Source organism: Plectrocnemia conspersa, unplaced genomic scaffold (assembly GCF_051122295.1).
Source record: "Plectrocnemia conspersa isolate PC_06_02 unplaced genomic scaffold, ASM5112229v1 ptg000003l, whole genome shotgun sequence".
Lineage (NCBI taxonomy): Eukaryota > Metazoa > Arthropoda > Insecta > Trichoptera > Polycentropodidae > Plectrocnemia > Plectrocnemia conspersa.
This window is the reverse complement of record NW_028277167.1, coordinates 17,977,251-17,998,568: the sequence shown is the minus strand read 5'-3', so window position 1 is coordinate 17,998,568 and position 21,318 is coordinate 17,977,251. Positions and strand designations below refer to the sequence as shown.

Genomic DNA, 21,318 nt, shown 5'->3' with positions numbered 1-21,318 from the left:
AATAAATACTAACTTGATGCCATACCCTCCTTCACTCCAATACACACATCATCTACAAAATCTCACCATAAAATCTAAGCGTATTGTTTAGCTCGGAGCAAAAGTAACAGCACTTTCGACGGCATGACCATAAGTAAAGACTTATCAAATTCAATCAGCAGCTTTCGACAGTTGAACCTTTCAATTCTGTTACATGTACCAACATATGTATACATATGCAATATATGGAATAGAATCTCGTCAGCCACCCGCCATCAAAGACACCCACCGCCCCCAGTCATCCACTTTGACAGACACCCCTCCAAGATTCAAACTCTCTCTCTCTCTCTAGATGCCAGATACTTAATCCTGTCAAAATATTATGCTGCACTTGCCAGCTACACACGACGTTCGTGCCAAATCCCATATTTGATTTATTCGATTATGCGTACACGGGGCACAAATCGCCAAGTTTCTTATTAAAACGCCGAAAGGGGATCACACAGCCGGATACCCTGTAATTACGACTTGTCATTTAACATTATACACTCTGTGTAATACATATAATTTGTATTATGGTGTGAGTGCATCCTATGGAGAGAGATTGGGTTGCTTCGATCAACCTCTCGAGTGTTGTTTGATTGGCTTCTAGAGCAGGAGTTTGTGTTTAGTTAGCCGAGTTTAACTTGCTATATTGTTCTAAGGAACTGTGTATTCAATTTTGATTCGCATATAAATATATAATATATATCTAGACAAATTTCACGTCAATGTCAATCGGTAATAAAGTGGGATACAGACAAATTGTTTCTTCACCGTTTCTAATTCTTAAAATAAGACTAGATAGTATAATATACAGGTGTCCCGCGGTGAGAGGGCAAAAATCGGACTATTAACAAGTTGGATAGCAGCGGGATGTCTTTCATTGTCGATGCTCAGGTTGTACAACAAAGGCGTTTCAATTTACGTTGATTGATACAATACGTCCTATCGACGCTACTAACCTGTTAAAAAGTATAGGGTGATTCATAATCCTTATACATACATAAAATAACATATTTATAAATCATTACTTTCTGTAAGGCTACTTATAATTACTTAAGAATATGTTTAAAATGAGAATCAAACGCAATTGTATGGAACACAAATTCATATTTGCATTTTTTGAACGTGTGCTGATTGACATCGTCTTTTGGAGAGCTACAAATATATAGCTATTTTAAGAAACGATGGCAATGAAAGTAAAGTATCTTAACTACTTGAAGGTTTGTCTGTCACAAAACTTCAATTTTTGTAAATATATATGCATTATTGTATTGATCTTTCATTACCAAATTTATTAGGATAAAATTTGATGAAATGCAAAATCGTTTTATTAAGTTTGCTAATGAACAACCTGTATGTTTTTATGAACATAAAGATCTCTCTGCAAATTATAATTAAGATTTATATTATTGTGTATATTTTTTATATCTGTATCCAACTTCTTAACCATTGTGTAGTTAATGATATCGACCATTAGAAACACCCCGTGATTTCTTATTGTGTTCACAATATTTCCACTACCGAATTCGTGTCGACTCAACATTTTGAATGTGTCGATTGTTGTTATTGTCGACACACATTCGTATCCAGTAGTTGATGAGCGCCTCGTTGATTAATGATTCTCCAACTGCAAAACGATCCCATTGATGGTTAAGTGGATTCTAGGGGCTTTTCATTGTCGACGTCGAAATGTGAATCGGTTACAAAAAAAATAAATAATAAAAATACACGAAAATTTTGATTGATGCATATCCATCTATCTCGTATAATATATTATTTATACACCGTGAAAGGCAGGATCGCGTGAAAAATTGGCGCAAGGTGAAAATTTGCAAAGTTTTTCTCAAAGTGTGTGTTTTTTTCCCACCTTTCTCCTTGGCGCGCAAGGGTTGAAAGAATATTATTATTCATTCGAGTTGTCTAAATGTAAATTTGCAATGGGGTCTCTTAGTGTGTAATGAAAATAAATTTCAACTATGAAATGCAAATTTGTGCACGTAGCAAAGATCGACAGCCAAAGGACCCCGCTTTTGAAGGAAATTCGGATTAAGGGGTTGCTCGAATCGCACGAAACTTGGCCGTAAAAAAATAAGTCCACTTTTTTATTGTATGTTTTGCATATTATGTATAAGCTTCTGAGTGTATTCAAATTGTTTTATTACATAATGAGGGTATATTTCGAAGTTAATCAGTAGAATTTACACTAAATCTGAATCGTAATAGTTGGTTATATTTATTATTTATTATTCGAGGTTCGTTCTTCATAAATTAATTTAATTTGATACTACTTTCTATTTAAAAAGCTGTAAAATTAATGTTTATAACGTAAACCTAAAATACATTAGTACATAAAATAGTTTTTATAGTAGTATAAATGAACAATATATTTGTACATTTATATGCTATTTTTGCTATATACCCTCGAATAAGATATTATTTAATGTTAAGTTAAATCGAACGATACGATAAGTATTTTAAAAATACTCATATAAATTTATTTTACTTTCATAAGAGAGCAACACTCTTCCTGAATACAAAATGAGTATAGCTGTTCTTTAGATTGACTTATTCCTCCGGTCAAAAACAGTTATTTTGGCATGTATACGACTGCATACACTCCATTCTCTCTGTCTACACTTATTTATTCATCAAATGTTTAAGCAAATATTAAAAATTAATTTACAAGGAAGTCTTACGCCAATCTAATTGATATTTAATCTACTTCGGGGGATCCTCAAGTGTTCAACGTAGGTCCTCTACTTTTCAAGCTATTTATTAATGACATAAATACGGTAGTTATGTTTTTTTGCAGTTATTTTCTGTTTGCATATGATTTAAAATTGTTTAAATACAATATATCTGTCGCAGTCTGTGATTCAGATTTTCTATGAAGATGGGCTTTCTTTAATCTGCCCTTTAGTGTCGGAAAGTGCAATTCCGTGTTATTTTCTCAATACCGTTCGCCATCAGATTTTTATGATCTTAGTGGAAACATTTTGATTGGAGAAAGTTTTACTAAAGATCTCGAAATTACTTTTGAAGGCACGTGGAGATTCTCTCTGCGCATAAACGACGTCTGAGATAAATCTTTCAAGATGCTTTGTTATGAGAAACGCATTTTAGTTTGATGCTCTCTATGACACTTTGGTTCGCAGTATTCTTGAATCAGGATTTATAATTGAGATTCCCTGAATAACCAAATACTTCTTTTTTTCGAAAAAAATCAGAAAATGTTCTTGATATACTTTCACAATAATATATTTTATTATTATCCGTTCTTGTATCCTAGCGCCATTCTTTTAGGAGCATTGGAATACAATTCATGTCGCTAAGCATTTATTCAAATTATTAAAGTGGAAGGAATTCCACTTTTGGGCTTAGGATTGAAGAAACAGGATTGCGTCCTATTTTGATAATCGTTAGAGCCAGAACGTGTGCACTAGCCGACTCGCCTATGACTGTCATCATCTGATTCCTTAATACGCTGGCATTGCACATTAATATATTTAATGTCAGCTACGAGAAGCTGTTCCTGTTCGAATATATGTATTATTATAATATTATATATATTGTTTTAGAGTATCTTGACTCATATGGGTAATATGTTAGGTCACAATAATCCTAATTTAATTTAAATATATAAATGTACCACTGATAATTATTTTTTTATAATTAAGTCTATGAACTGGTAGTTAATTGGTTATAACAGACATACTTTAAAATGTATCTTATTGAAAATCTAAATGGTGTACAATTTGACATTATATTTTTTAGAAATATTTTCTCCACAAAAGCTATCTATTGATTGAGTAAAAAATAAAAACAACTTTTCCATGATAAATGATCGAAATAAATCGAAACGAGGATATCGGATACAACTTTATTGCATGCTTCTATCTAGGTATCATCTACGCTACAAAGACAGCATCTTATGAATTTTATTAATATTTTAATAAGTACTTATCAATATTTTTACATATATGCAGCCATCTATGAACATAAAGAACTATCAAAAAAACGATAAAAAAATTAGTCTAGTTTAAAACCATTATTAAAATATTTATAATTTGAGTAATTTCATTCCTACTAATAATTCTGTTCAAAAAATTTTAATGATCTTTGAAATCCAAAAATATGTTTTTGTGCCTTGAAAAGCATAACCTAAGTTGTCGGAATTAAATTTCAAGCATAGTTTATGTTTGTTTTTTAGAAGTATTTTTTTTTATTATATTCATTATTTTAGTAAAAAAAGACGCAGGATATAATAGTAATGATGTAATTTAGTAATTATTTAAATAATGATGGTCAGACTTGATTATTTATTTACGTATTGTTGTCATATTAGTACGCATTGGGTTAACACGTGACATGTTAAATGGACACTTGATGTTAAAATATTTATATTTTAATAAAAAATCCTAACTAAAGAATGAATTACAAGTGATACAAAATCACATTTCACGTTACATTTTAGATTAATCATCACCAGACCGTTAAATATGATTATTCTCGTATACATTTCAATTTAAACGCTTCCTATAGAGGCGTTTGGCACCCCAGTCATGTTTCCGACTCCAGAGCCAGTAATAAAACGCCATTTTCCTGGCAAAAAGCACCACTTAAAATATTCCCGACGTGGATACCTTAATTTCGGCACGGAACCCTCGGTAAAAATAAATTATATCAGACATCATAATCAAGTTGTCAGTGGCTGCTGCATTTGAATATAAATTATTTCATAGAGGCAAAGGTTACATACATTTCACGGGCCGCAAACGTTTCTTAACCCTTCCCCAAAGGCCCTCGAAGAGGGAGACGAAGCCCGCTCTAAGGCCTTAAGTGCTGAAATTGCCCTTTAGATATACGTATCATGCACAATATACACAAGTACACCGCTGAATTATTACTCGAAACTCTTATTACGCTTAAATTATTCTTGCGTGCAATTTTCCTCAAAGAACATCTACGTAAATTGTTGCTGATATGAATTGCAATAAAAGTTAAAAATAAACCATGTAACTAAAATAATTTTGTATCAAATTTCTTGTTGCAATTTAAAAGCAGGGAAGCTAAATAACTCTCGTCATTAAGCATAATTACGTTTTCGTCTTTATTAAGATTATTATAAGAATACTCTCTTCTTCCGTTTGATTCCACCCGCCAAGATAAATTCATTATTTAACCAAATATCCACCCCCGTCTGGCTAATAAGGGATGTAAAGAATGACTAGGTTTTTTAATATCGGTCTTGATTCTTCACCCACCCTACTCCGACAGAGATTAGGTCCAACATAGGGAATTTAATGAAAGCCATTCGAATGTAAAAAAACTACCCCAAGGTCTTTATTGTCCATTCCGTTAATATTTGCCTTTTTTGTAATTTGCTCGTATGCAAATATCTTAATGGGGTTGAGACTTTTTTTATTATTCGCTTCGCCCCCAAAGACGTCTTCCGCGGTGTCTTCCGCGACGCTAAAAGCATTTAGTCGTTAAAAATTACAGAGTTGCAATCATAACAAGATTTATTTAATGGTTGTAAGGGGGGTACACGAAGGGGTACCAGGTTGCTTTAGAGTTCGTCTTAGCGAGCTAGCTTAGGGTACGTGGCAACGAACATCTGCTCCCCGATTTCTTCAATATTTCTTCATTTACGACGAACTTTTTTTCATACATTATATTACCGCAATTTATACGACACGTTTTCTTGCAATTATTCATATATGCCTCTAATGCATTATGCTTTATCAATTATTATTTTTTCTTCACAGAATGCGAGACGAAAGAGGCGACATAGACAGAGCACTGGCGTTAGACAACAAAACAAGAGAAGGATCACAAAACGGTAATTATTAACTACTATTATCATTCTCGTGAATACGAATAACTAATGAAAAAATGATATAAGAGTTCATATTTTGAACAAGCATTAATAAAATAACATTATTAAACAATATTCTGTATTTAATGGGTCAGTAATTTTAATTGATTTTGTGTCAGTAATTATTTAATGATTTTTATTATATTTAAAGATTTTTTTAAATACTTACCAGTTATATTCTACTAAATGTTCACATTACAATAAATATAACGGCTTAATAAATATTTCTATATTATAATCATATATAAATCTTTAAATATTATGAATTAAAGTCATTGGTTTAAATCGATTAGTTAGATCAGTAAGATCAGTGGTTTAAGTTGCTTATTAATTTCAGTAAGACTATGTGAATCTAAGTGTTTTTCGATGTACATCGTGTATGAAAAATAGGAATTAGTGATTATTACATAATAGTTATTCTGAACGATCGTCGCATATTTGATAAACCTAGATTTTTTATTTTCATATATGAATATCATGTCTAGGTCGTACATATTAAATATTAAAAAATCTTTAATAATGTGCTACTTTAGCTCATAAAAAATATTATACATGTTTATACAAATAAATTATAATGTAAAGAAAAAACTATTTAAAGCTTAAGTGAATTTTTATAAAAAAAATATACTGAATGCTTAAAAGATATTAACCACTTATTTAAAAAAATAAATATTTATTTTTAATAAATAAAAATCTAAGATCATGAGATATTAACATTTTGGGTGTAATAAAAATGCGATTTTTTTTATATTTTTACATAATATAGTGCATATCTAACAATCCTTAAAAAATTATACAAAAAAAAATTTAATGAATTAGTATATAGAATTAATAAACAATAAATTATTTGAGAAGAAGTAAAAAATGCATATAATTATCCTTTTTTTTATTACAATTTCATACATTTCCTTTTTTTATATTATAATTTCTTACAAAATATTTCATTTTAATTTATCATTTATATTTTAAAGTATTTCTTAATTATAAATTTTTCATGAATTATACAAATAAGTATATATTTATTTCAGCGAGTCTATTTTTTTTGTTCTCAAACACATCCAAAAAAATTAAATTTTTACGGAACAAAAATAAACACACATGCAAAAAAATTGAATTTTACTGAGCCATTTCATTTAACTGAAATTAATCAAATGTATACTAGCATTATCTGCTAAAATGCCAATACTAAGCAAACAAAATGTAACTGATAATTAGTAGTGACTCAATAATAATTACTGACCATAAATTAAAACCACCTATTATTTAATTAAATTACCAATAATAACACATAGTATCAAATCAATATATACACGCTATATATAAATATTGATTTTTATTTTAAAAATACTAATTTTAAGTACCATATTTTAATTAAACAGGCTACTTTTAAATACCTTAAATATTGTTTAATATGCCATTTTTTGCTTTAAAAATATTAAAATTATTAAATTTAAAATTTAAAGTACATATTCACATATAGCCTGATTTTATAAAGCACAACAATATTGTTCTCGTTTATATTACAATTTATTGTAAAACTCTAACTACATTTCTAATATTATATTATATAAACGGATTCGATTCTAATTATGGTATGTATAATATCGTCACAATTTTTATCAATATACTATATTGTTTATAAAATAGTACTACATACACAAAAAGATTCGGATTTTGTATATAAAATAAAAATGATTAAATATAATACATATTTACATGTATCGAAATTACTGCATAATAGTCGGTGGTTATTGCGCTCGCAGCGTGTTATTAAGCGGTAATAATTTAATCGTAAAAATAAATTGTGAAACATTAATTAAAAGCGTTCACACATATTCGCACGGGTCGGATAAAGCGCCAGACACACGTTCCGCACAAAAGCCGCCAACCACACATTGTTTCCGAATGCAAAAGCGGATCGTTCGGATATTGACAAATGTTTAGCGGATCCGGTCGGGATGCGGAACGATCTGCCCATTTATTATCCCGTCCAATTCGGATGCTGGATATTTAATAAAAACGAGAAAAAACAACACCTCTCTATATTTCATTTGTGATAGGTACATATAAATGAAACGATATATACATTAACAGGCTTTAGATCAATTGAAATACAATATTATATAACCTAATAAGTATTATAATCATGTCCTAGCAACATCGACTATCTGCAGACTCTATTAAAATTTTTTTTGCGCGGTGCTCTATCCTGAGCAATCGCGAGCACGTTTTTACACTCTAATTATTCAATTACGAATGCATCTAAATAAGAGCAAGTTTTTATTTATATTTTTATTTTTAATGGTAATTTATTTTTATTATTCATCACAACACATTAATCTGTAAGAATATTAATTATATAATAATAAACTAATTTCGATCTCCCTGATGCGATATGAATTGAAAAACACTTTAATGTAGGATTCTAACCTCAGTCTTTCAGGTATTAGTCACCGATTTATAGCTCTGGTCTATCGTGTTGGCTTAGCAATTAAAACCAAATATACATAACATTAAAAGGGTAATTTTAAATATAATTTTATATAAAAAATAAGCTTGATAACAATTTAAAATAAATTAAATTAAAAAAGTGAATTATTTCACAAGTTCGCAGTGACCTCACCCTTACTTTACCCTCCCTAATATTAAATCTGGACTCTCCTGAGATTCGTCAATTTACATTTCTGAGTTTCAGGCCGTCTTAATTGCAAAAGAAATACCTATAAAGCGTTTTATTATTCATCGTTAATTAGACGCGAGAGATATACTTTTACTTATGATTTATTTCTTTGCAATATTACATTACGTATATTCGGAATGCTGTCATTAATATAACACGTACTACATGTTTTATTGATGACTGCTCCGGCCAATGGTAACATTACGAATATTCGACTCCGCCCACGGCCGTAATGCGTTGGGTGTGTTTGATGGGTGTTGATGTTTCAGTTTGATAAAAATTGTGATGATTTCAGAAGATAGCGAAGTAATAGTGTTTTTTATTTTATTAATAGAAAAAATTGAGGCGTGTATGGGTCTTATTTACGCACGCTCCTCCACGCCTAAGCTAATCTCAATTAACATTCAATGCGCATTCTTGATCATTTATATTATGTGTGTGTGTATGTATAATGTGTTTAATGTTATTAAAATGAATTTGTACTATATGTACTATACAGATATCAGCGGTTATGACTACTACAGATCGCTGCTACAGAACGATAATGACAACCAAATACAAATGATCAAGATGCGTCACCTATCAGGTAGATAAATGTATATTAATAATATGATATATGATATGTCAAGTGTTAATAAATGCTAAATAATTTAACTGTGTCGAAACGTTTAGATGTTTTTCTAAAAAAAACTTTTATAAATATCAATATAAAAATATTTATATATAATATCAAATTACTATATGCAACTATTGATATTTTTTTTTATTGAATATGAGTAGTTTGTTGTATTATTAACTTATTACATAAATAGAGCATTCTAATGATACATTTTACAAACAAGATTAAGTAACACTAAATTATTATAAAGTTTATAGCATATTTAATTTTAAATAGGACAAAAGAGCTTCTAAAACTTATTATAAGAAACATCTTTTAAACGCGTAAAAAAAGTCGCAAAATAAATAATAAATATTTTATTGATGGTTCTTAACGTATATAATCCAATTATTTTAGTATTTGCTTCACACCATCATCTTCATATAGTAAAAAAAAAATTTTTATTCACTGATAGTAAATCTATACATACTGCTTTATTTTTAAAAATACAACAATTATATTATCACGCGTCGAAATTAATTTGGCAGATTTTATTCAGTCTATTTTAATTAAATACAGATAATAAATAGTAATAATTATCTGTATTAGAAAAACATTTTCTGAATATAATTTGTACTTAAATCAAATTTAATAATATTATATATTATACTTGCTTAAAAAAGTTTTTTTTTAGATTTGATCAAGATTTGCTCTCATGAACATTTATAAGTGTCACAATAATTTTTGAATTAAACATAAACTATGATATATTTAAAATTTACATCTATGAAATAATGTAATATTAGAAAAAAAAGGATATAAAATTTACTACGACATATTCATAAAAAAAGTTGTGGTAGATAAATAAATATTTATAAATCAAGTAATTTTTGTTTCAGTTTTTTAAATCAATACAACAAAACACAAAAAATTTGCAAAAAATTAAATCTAAATAATTTTGGTGGAAATTGGTTTGATATTTATAGTGATTACTTTTCGATAGTTTTTACTTAAAAAATTGTGTTTGTGTCAATCTACTACTAAACTATAAATAAATGAATACTTATTAATAAATAATTGGACTTAATTAATAGAAAAATGCTTTGTAAGATATCATAATTTCTAAATTATTTATCATCATATTCTAAACTGCTTTATCACATTTAAAAAAATTTTAAAATACTACATTTTGATTTTAGGCTTTGAAGAAATATTTTTTAATCTGAATGGCAAGTATTAATTATTTATAATTACTTTCATACAAGAGTAAAATAATTTAAAACATGCTATTTATAGTCTTAGAAAATAGTGAAAGTTTTAAGATGCTAAAACGCGTCATTTAACATATGAATTATCATTATTTTCTAAGATATAATATTTTATCAATTGCAAAATATTACGTTTAGATTTCAGGCCTTGATTAAAATATTTTCCAATCAGAATGGCCAGTTTTATTATGTTTAACTGGTGTGTACATGTTTGTATTACTTTCATACACACATGCCACACACGAGTACATATGAATAATAATAACCCAGTATGTTGCAATCAATCAAAATGCGACCGGGGCATCGTTGCAAATTAAAGAAGAAGAGGGCGCAAGCGTAGGTCGTGTTAATTAAGCCGGCACAATTTACTCTCTCGAAAGAAAAACATTTTTTGTTAATTAACTAATTGGATGCAAGAGGCAGGCCGTCTCAAATAATGTATTCATTGGGGTTAAAGCAGACACTGAAAGAGTAATGGACTAATATCTCGCGGCCGGACGCTCAAGAAGACTAGAGACTGTTCCTCTCTGTATTTACTACTCTCATTCCCACAGGAGCACTTCCGCCTTCAAAGGGTAACGCAGAATTTTTTGTGTAATTTCGTGCGAAACGACCTCCCTGATGACGTATAAAAAGCGCCTGATTTACAGTAGCGAAAAAACTCGGGAAATTAAACAGTTAATAATTAAATTCGAAAGGAGTATTTTTTTTAACACAAACACTGTATTTTTTTATATTTTTATTAAATAAATTATGATGCATATATCAAATTATAATTACATTTTAATATTTTTTGTGAAACACATTAAGCTAAGATTTAAAGTTTATATATCATTTATTATATTGAAACAAAAGAGATATTAAAAAAAGTTACAGATTGTGCATAACTTTGAAACTATTCACGTGCGCGAGAAATTAAACGCTATTTTAACTTGATATTTTAATTTGCCAGGGTCGTCCAATGGTCACAGTCCAGTGCTGAATCTGTCTAAATCAGGCGGTGGCAGCGGGGGCATGGGTTCGACGGGCGCCGGTGCGCAGGGCGGCAGCGGCGCTCGGTCTCCGCCCCTTAGCGAGGGCGGATCCCCGTCGCCTCCGTCGGCGCCTTCAGCTCGCGACCCCGACGAGCGCGATAACCTCAGCGACGACAATGCGAGCGATGTAGACGACCACGATGATAAGGATGACCACGACACTCCATATAACGGTAAGTCAATATTTCAAAGCTTACACTGCATACGCAACAGTGCAATGCTTGGAGACGAAGCGGTAATGAAAGACGCCTGAAGAACTTACAGTTTTTCATGCAACTGATAAATATTCTTCTGGTCAGAAATAGCAATTATGTTTTACTGTTATTAAAGAGAGATGGTTGACCATATTGCTCTTTTGTGTTAGGTTACTAAGCCATTTCCATGAAAATAAAGCCATTAATTGAATTAGAACTATGCAAACAACAAATAGCTGACACAAAAGTTGGTCGTTAGTAATACAATAGTTTGAACCTCTTAAAACAGCTTGATAAATGGGTACCACACGAACTAAATGAACCCAAATATATTCGCCGCTTCTTTAACGCAACATAAACGATAAATTCCTGAATCTTATAGTAATGTGCAACAATAATAAAAATTATTTGGGCAACAGTTAAACAAAAATTAAGCCTTAAAGCATTTCACGAAATTACACCAGAAAATATACTTTAATATTCTGTTGAATCCTGGTAAAATTATTGCAGCTAATAGATTTTATTAAAAATCGAAAAAGTAAATACGGAAAACTGCAACGACTGGTTATTTTAGCTAAACATATATTATACATTTGCTGGAAATTACAGCAATTATTATTAAGCAAATTACATTAAAATCAATCTCCGGTTGTTACAAATATTTGTCATCATTCTAATATTGATTTATGAATAAAGTATAAGCTTTACAAAGCGCTGAAATATTTATTTAAGACATATCAAATCTTGAAGTATAATTGCTATCATATTTGAGCTAACATGCTAGTTAAAATATCTTTACAGAAAATCCTTATTGATAAATTACGCGGATTAAGTATTTATAAAAAAATCTTTCGCTTGATAAATTTATAAATAATATAGCTATTTATTGTTACTTCTCAATCTATAGCTTTATTGAAACATTCTTCTGTGTAACAGACTATAAGTAAAACGTGGAAGGTAACGTCAGATTCTGGGTTAGCTGGGGTTGAGATCGCGGATTGGTTCCAGACCAAGCACGTCCCCTTCTAATAGTCTGTCATAACAGTTGCTAATAATATATAAATAAATAATTTCTATCCGGCCAGTACCGCATTTAAATAATTACCATGCAAAGCCGCCATTATCAGACACGGTGCAACACCGTCCGTGCTGCAAAATTGATCTCATTATGAATCTTCTTACAAGAACCTCTACAAGAGTAAGGCAGTTCCTTAACAAATTTTTAACGCTCGCTAAAATTATTAATGCAGCACTTCATAAACTGCTCACGGCCATGGTTAAAATAATGAATACTTCAATAACTAATGTAAGATAATTGGGCTAAATGCTGAAATTTGTATTCCGACTTCTATGTCTAAGATGCTTATTTACTCTATCTTTGATAAATAAAAATTGAATTGTTTTCTATCCCCACTTTTATTCAATACACAATCTTACTATAGCAAGAAATATTTATACAATTACAATTTTATCTTTCCGTTCATCATCATCAAATTTAGATGTTTCATTAATCCAAAATAGATATATTAGCGGATGCTATTCATTCGAGGCACCATCACCTGGCTCTAATTCCATATCCAATAACCAAAATAGATATTATAAACATAGGGCAATTTCGCGATTGAACTAGCGATAAACATAAGGAAAATTATGTTATTAAACTAAATCGTTTTAGAATGTATTTTGATTAAAATATATAAAAAATAGTAATTTATATAAAATATACCTATGTTGCCGTTAACTGAATCATTTTAAACAAATGACCGCGTAATCACGAAAATTATAGTAAAAAATGCGAAAAGTAAACCGCACGCAAATCGAGATCTTGATATACACTGTCAAAAAGTAATATTAATACAAAAAAATGGCAATTTTTGACAAATTATCCATTATTTTGCGTACGACCGGTCATTACCCATATTCGAGTCATACGTTTACGTATATGATTCATTAATCACGTATGTATGTAAAACTTACTTAACTAATAACAAGTACCTTACAACCTGTCCAATTTCCGCCTTCATAAGAATAAATATAAATTTAACATTAAATTTTATATGAACCGTTTGCTTATGAGAACTTTGATGTTGTCAATTTATTTTAAATTTATGAAACTATATAATTTAACTTTTTATATTCATTATATACAATTTTAATTAAGTTATTCCTTAATATTAGCACAATTATAGATATACTCTCTGAAAAAATCTTTAGCTAATAATATGTAAATATTACTCTTTCTATTGAATATATTATTTTACAAAAATCAGAATAGATAATGGTAAAGATATTTTTTTTAAAGACATCCGTTAAAATAAAATATTTTTTTTGTATTGATTACAATACATTATAATAAAACATAGATGATATTTAATTGATTTTTATTTTTAGATAATAATTATAAATTATCAAAAAAAAAAGTAGCTGCAATTAATTTTATTTTTTATCAAGGTAATTTTTATTGCCGCATAATTGTATTTGACATAACTCAGATTATTGAATACTTTTTGTTGAAATATTTTTTAGTGCAAATATTGCGGATTCACTTCCAACTCTAATAAAACAAGTAGTTCTTCTTTATGATTTATTATGAGCAACGTTGGATTTTATTGACACTTTTAAACGAATTTTGAAATTAAATCTTCATTTCATAAAAAAGTTTATGGTTTTTCTCTCGCAAACCATTTGCATTCCAAGCCTAAATTTCAGCTTAAAAATAATTTATAACAAGCCTTAATTTAATTAATTTTCTTAAAAAAATAAACCATAAAATAGTGGGGGTTATAGTTTTTTTTAATTTCACAATCATAATTGGACACTTGAAAAAGCTTAATTTGACATAAATCATCTTATATATAATTGTTCTATGCCGCTTTCGCTTCCGGACGCGCGCTTTTTAAAATAAAGCATTATATGCTCAATTTTCTACTTTGTAAATCGTATTGCTTTATATTAACGGTGTATATAATAATATACGTAAACAAAAGAAATATATAATATAAAATAAAAATTGAATTTGCTCCATTTCTTTCCGAGGCACCGGTAATGTATTCTGTTGTTTCGACCAATGAAAAATAATCATTCAAATATAAAACAAGATGGCTGACAGTAACGTGACAACGGTTTGATATAATTGTTATTTATTAATAAAATATTGCTACGCGACAGTAATTTTCATTTATTCGTCATGTGCATTGTTCCATTTAACTGAATATAAATACTCGGATTGCAAATAAACTAAGTGTGTTATAACTATGAAAAATTAATATTTTCATAATGTGTTGAGGATTAGAAGAATACATCGATTAAACTAGATAAACAATCATATAACAATCTTCATAATGAAATCTTCAAATTTTGAATACCCGTCGACAGGCTCCGACGCCGAAAAGTGAGTTTTTCCTTTTTTAATACATAAACATTATCATTGCTTCCGACTTAATGCATATATACATTAGATTTGACTGAACCAGGTACGTTTTAAACGTAAACATGTAATATATACTTAGTATGTATGAAGATTGAGGTTAACGTCGATCAAACCATATAAATGCTGAAAAAACGTATTTTTTTATCTATTGATATTTACTATCTTTCGCGACGATATATATATTTGATCCGAATTTAAGAATGGTGTTACAACTTGACACAATATTTCTCTGAATTCAGTTCGTCCATGACTTGGCGTGTGCCGGATGTGTTTACAAGCGACATTCAAGGTGTTTCGCTGACGCTTTATTGACGCTTTTTAACGACTTTTTGAGCTTTAATCTTTATCTATGTCTTCATCTACAAAAAAATTGTCGAGTTTATGCTTTTTATTTAGCAGACCGTTTGATTTGTTAGCTCAAATTTTAGTTTGTAAATGTTCTATAAGCGGCTTTAGATTAACTGATTTCTTTAAAAAATATAACTGTAAAAATGTGAAGGTTATAGTTTTTTTTTAAGATCTTATGATTTTAATTTATACTTGATTTATGCTCTTTAGACTGTTAATACATAATTGCCTTTAGTTTATTATATATGTTGTATAGTGTAATTACTTATAAAATTATTATTCCCCCTATAGGTTAGGTTTTAATTGTTTTACTAGTAAAAAAATATTACTACTTCACTGCAATCAATTATCTAATATTATTTATACCAACATATAAAGAAGAAGATAATACATTTTTAATTATCTAAAACTAGCTAACTATTGACTTAAAAGATCTGGATTCGAAACCCATATTAACCTTAGCGTTTTTTATTGATATTGTGTCTAAGAGATCGGAATTAGTGATTAATAATTATTTATCATTTTGGTCGATCATCATAGATTGGATTTACCTAGATTTTTATAATTTCACATGATGAATAATTAAAATCATAAAATATTAGGTAAAGAATTTGTTTTAATAATAAACTAATTTAGCTTATAGAGAATATATTTTATGTATTAAAAAAACTTCTACACATATAGTACATAAATACGAGTGTATTCGCAAAACCTTTCAACATATTTCTCATCAACATGCTTATATTTTTGGGTCGCTATATAAATACATAAGCTAAGGCATCTACTTCGCTGTTGTTTTTAATTTTACAAGGTTTGATATATTGTCATGATCCGTACAAGGATTGCTATTAACATTTATGTGTGTAACATACGTTCAATACGAAACGAATCGATTCTCAGGACGAGCCTTTCGAAACCGAATGCCATACATCATTTCAGTAATATCCATGTAACACGCGGCCTTTGTACCAATCGTGCCATTCAATTATTACACATTTATTTATTTTTATGTTCGCCGAATCGAATCCAAGTGGGTCCATTATGGTAAAAGTGAAAAACGACAGCGCAAGCTTGAATTATGACTATGGCGTTAGATTGAAAGCGTAGTAAAACATTTTATATAATTTTTCTTCATCTGGTACAATTAATGTGAACGATTGATGCCGATTATCCAAAGACTTTCATTGATAGAATCATTGCCATAATTATCTAATTTATGTAGCAGTATATTTAGGCTAACTACCTTAAATAAATCAACTTTGATTCAGAGAATTTCAGTATTTAATTGAATAACTTGTTTAAATCATCTCTATAAGCAATAATTATCGGTTTTAAGCTGTTCAGTTTAAAAACATAAATGATTAAGGATAAAATAAAATGTATGTGTTACTAAATCTATACTCTAGTGTACCTTATTTCATAATATCATATACTTGCCCTAGAAGCGTTTTGTAAACAATTCATATCATAGTGTTTTGAGTAAGATAGACAATCAAAATCATATGATATATAATATAGATTATCTAATGAGTCAAACCATAAAAACTAATCTAAGATCATGATTTATAGACATACATTATTAGCAAATCTGATTCTTCGATCATTATCCAACCTTGGACTTTTCGATCCTTATACGGCTCTCGGACTCATGACGCGACTTTTGACTTTTGAGGATATTAGAAGATACCGCTTTATAGTTCAAATGAAGAGGTCGATATTACCGACACATGCACTCAGACACTTGAGTGATGCTTTCATTATCTCCGTGACGTGATGTATTACACGGCCTGATGCAAATACGTCGAATTGATTATACGCTTAAAAGCTCGTGTCAAAATCAGATCATATAAATATGTGTGTACATACAACCTAATATCGCACACTGATCATTATTATGTATTGTGGGTATAAAAATATGTATTTATTTTACACACTTGGATGTAATTACATATACAATTTTGTGTTTTCACCTGATCGGTTCGCACGCATAGCTCCGTAACGCGTTTTCGTCAGGAAAATTTGTGCTTATGGGTGTAGTGTACGTATTTTTCTTATATAAGAAAATTTGTATGCAAATTGCCGACGCGGAGGAGGTACTCTGCTTTGTTCTTGATTATAACAATCAGCTTTTTACATGCATCAATCATTGTATTTTTTTTGACACTAAGTTTTATTACACATATATGCGCTAATACATAAATAATAATAATTTATTTATAATATTAACACATATTTTAGACTATTATTAATAAATGTTGTCATTCAACACTAAAAAATGTCCATTTTAGATGATTTTTTCTTCGCGAGAATACTTCGCATATGGGGGAAAACTCTAAATATAATATTTTTATTTTATTTGATGAGATTTATAACAGAAATTTTAACATTTTAAATATTTCTTATTAAGCAGCAAAAATGCTAGAATACGTAATGCAAAAATTGTACACTAGTCACACTTCATATTTTATTATATACATATATGCTTAGAATATTTTAATATAGAGTACTACCTAGTATAATGAAACATTCCTTTTTATTTTAAAAAGATTCATCTTAAAGTTCAAAGTTTAGATAATATTAGTTAAAGCTATATAGTTATATTAGCACGAAGGATAAAACAACACATGATATATTTTTTTTAATAAAATAAAATTTTGAAGTTTTCTTACAGTTACAATAAATTTTGTTAATCTTTTCTTATGATAATTTTAATTAAAATATGTAAGAATTTCATTGCAAATATATCAAATTATCAATGAACAATGGGTATCAGTAAATTATTTTCAATAAAATTAGAGCAATAAGTAGGTCGAATGAATTAAATAAATCTACAAGCTACTTCAGATTTTCCCCCAGAAACATATGTTAGACTTTAATTTGATCAATCTTTACAGAATCAAACACATTTTAACTCTTTTATTATCAAGCCTTTTGAAATTGCTGTTGTATTAAATGTTATTTTTGAAAAAAGAAGTGTTTGAAAACGGTGATATTTTATTTTTAAGCAGATACCATATAACTCATTAAATGTAACTGAATCTGGTTATCTTTGCCAAAGTAGCAAAATCCGAGCCTCCGAGAGGTTTTTTTATGATTATTTGCTATTTTGGAAATGTGTTAAGTAGAATTATTAGTTAATTTTTAACCAAATGTGGAGTAATACAATTCACATTTAAGACCATCGATACAATTACCTTCAAATATGGTTGATAAATAAAATATATCGTTTATATAAAATATATTTATAGCCCAATATTATTTTATCTTAAAAGGTTCTTAATTTTGCAGTTCTTGAAATATAAAAAATATTATAATCAATACAGAATATTATTATCAATAAAAATTTGGACGTACTTGATAAATATTTGTTATAATTAAACGAGGAGACTCGTGAGTAATTAATTCGCTGCACCGTTTTTGCGTGGAAGTTAGCCGGTGATATACGATCTTGGCCGTTGTGCGTACACAAAGGGTCCAAAAAGGACCTCCTTCGGTGCAATGGCCCAAGATAAGGACCCGATCGTGACCGGTGGAACAAGTTGCCACGGGAGTCATCCCGTGACCCCAAATTAAGATTTTTAGAATGACTATTTTTCGAAACTTGATTTAATGCTCACGCTCTTATGCGCTCGAGATTTATCTTATATCATTGTTTTAAGTCCGATTTTGTGTTTCGTTTGTAGATTTGAGCGACGGTGAGCGCGATTTGGGGGGCGGATCGCCGTCTCCGACCCAGGCACTCAACTATTCGTCGCTGGGTGTGAGCGGCGTTGGGGGCGCGGTGGGCGGAGGCGCTCCTGGCGGCGCCCCCGACGCCGGCGTCTGCTCCACGGAAACGCTTCTGCGCAATATCCAAGGCTTGCTCAAAGTTGCAGCAGACAATGCACGCCAGCAGGAAAGACAGATAAGCTACGAGAAAGGTAAGCAAATCTCAATTGATCGATTGTTAAAAAATTACGGTTTTCTTAAATATATATTATATATATACATATATTAATTCAAGTGTGACCGTACAATCTTTGACCGTATTTGTGACAATGCAGTCCGTCACGCAAATCGGCGAGATCCTCGGCCATGCGTTTGTTATCTAGTCTTTATTTCCAACTACTTTTTTTTTACTATTATAAACGGTGTATGTAATATCGAAATTTTATAAGTATTTTTTTTGTAGTCATGTGCTGGTTTATCGAAACATTATTGAAACACTAGTAAAAAGTAGACCATTATACAAATGATTTAGTACTACTGAAATAATCAAGAAAAACTTACACAATTAAAATTTCCCATTGGCTTTTTAAAAATACTAAATAGTTTTACTAAATGACAAATAGATTATTTTACATAAATATTATAAATATAAAATGTAAACTACGATAAGTATTAAAAAAAAATTTTTTTCATTGAAATTTCGAGCTTACCTCAGAATTGATATTTTTCAATTGTTTTAACAAACAATTAAAGGCACATTTGGCTGTCAATAATAATCGTGAGACAATCATCAATAACAGCTGTTGCTATTTTATAAAAATAAAATAAAAAAACCCTTTTGGATTATCGAAAAAAAAATAGCCCTAAATCGTTTTACATTCAGCTGATTCCCATGTTAATTTCTAATTTCTTCTTATATTTATCCTGCCTTTACTTATACAGCGTTATAAAAGAAGGCAGTGGTTGTAAACCTTTTAGAAATATTCATACAAATTTATTTTTATATAATAAAAAATGCCTTATAAAATTTCTTAATAAATCAGAAAATTCATTCAAATACTTTCGATCTTTCGAGAAAAAATGCATTTTTTAAAACATCTGCCACTAACACCTTCAGAAAGAATTCTTATCTGAGTGTCTTCTTTTATTACTTAAGAAAAAATAAGTGCTTAAGCAAAAATAAGTTAAAAAACAATTTCATTTTTTCTTACTTAAAAACTTTCAAAGAAGTAGTCATATTAGGTGTGAAACCGCCTTTACTAATGCAGCATTATAAAAAAGTCAGTGGTTGAAAACCTTATAAAAATATTCGTACAAATTGAATTTTATATAAAAAATGCTTTATAAAATTTCTGAGAGAATTTATAAGAATTCTCCATTTGATATGTATAGATATAGAGACGTTGTTTTGTCGTTTGAATACATAAGCATGCTACAACTGACATCGCGTTTTGCATTAAGAAATTGATTACATCGACTATATTTTTTTCTTTATATTCTTTAATAAAAAATACACTTCGTTGTTCATTATATTGATTTAATTAGATAGTTTTGTTTATATTATAAACGATTTTTATGATTGAGAAACGATGCTTCAAAACAATAATTATCTATCGCGAGGTAAACCCTTTCTGTATTCTATGCCCCTTATGCCAACAATGATAATAAGCAAGTGTTGTACTATTGCATAAGTTATTATAGTGTGTATTTTAGTATGAAATTACAACATTTTCTCTTCTTAGCGAATCCATTATTATACACAGGGGCAAAAAATCACGTATTACCCCATTGAGTCCGAGTTAAGTTATAAATTCTTCAACAGCATTAGCATTTGCATCTCGCGCTGCTAATTGCGCAATCGTTGGTTACCGGTGCGATTCTCACCGGGAGTACCGGGAACCGATAAAAGCCGACAACGCGGCTGTAAATTTGTACCACGTACCCATAAACCGCATCTTCTTCTACTTCTTTTCATCCTTTTAGGTTTAATTGGTCTAACCCCTTTTATTGGCATCGAAATATACACTTTGTGTTATTCAGGATAGCCGCCCCTTACTTTTCAATTATCATTCATGTCATATAAAATACGATCGTTTTTAATGCGTTGGGAATATAAAAAATGCACATAATTTATATAGGCCATAATCGTTGAAAAG

The 21,318-nt window shown here is 29.5% G+C and overlaps 1 protein-coding gene across 9 annotated transcripts in view; it reads left to right on the top strand.

Annotated features, from left to right (window-relative positions):
• The window catches only part of dac (dachshund family transcription factor), a 241,433-nt gene that overhangs the window by 131,478 nt on the left and 88,637 nt on the right, over nucleotides 1-21,318 (top strand). For 6 of the 9 annotated variants that reach the window (XM_088183119.1, XM_088183118.1, XM_088183121.1 and 3 more), the window contains 4 exons: nucleotides 5,793-5,866; nucleotides 9,082-9,168; nucleotides 11,401-11,655; nucleotides 19,138-19,374. In XM_088183119.1, coding sequence (XP_088039245.1) covers nucleotides 5,793-5,866; nucleotides 9,082-9,168; nucleotides 11,401-11,655; nucleotides 19,138-19,374 — 653 coding nt within the window. The remainder of the gene's footprint in view (nucleotides 1-5,792; nucleotides 5,867-9,081; nucleotides 9,169-11,400; nucleotides 11,656-19,137; nucleotides 19,375-21,318) is intronic. The other 3 variants (XM_088183117.1, XM_088183123.1, XM_088183124.1) reach the window with 1 other exon arrangement.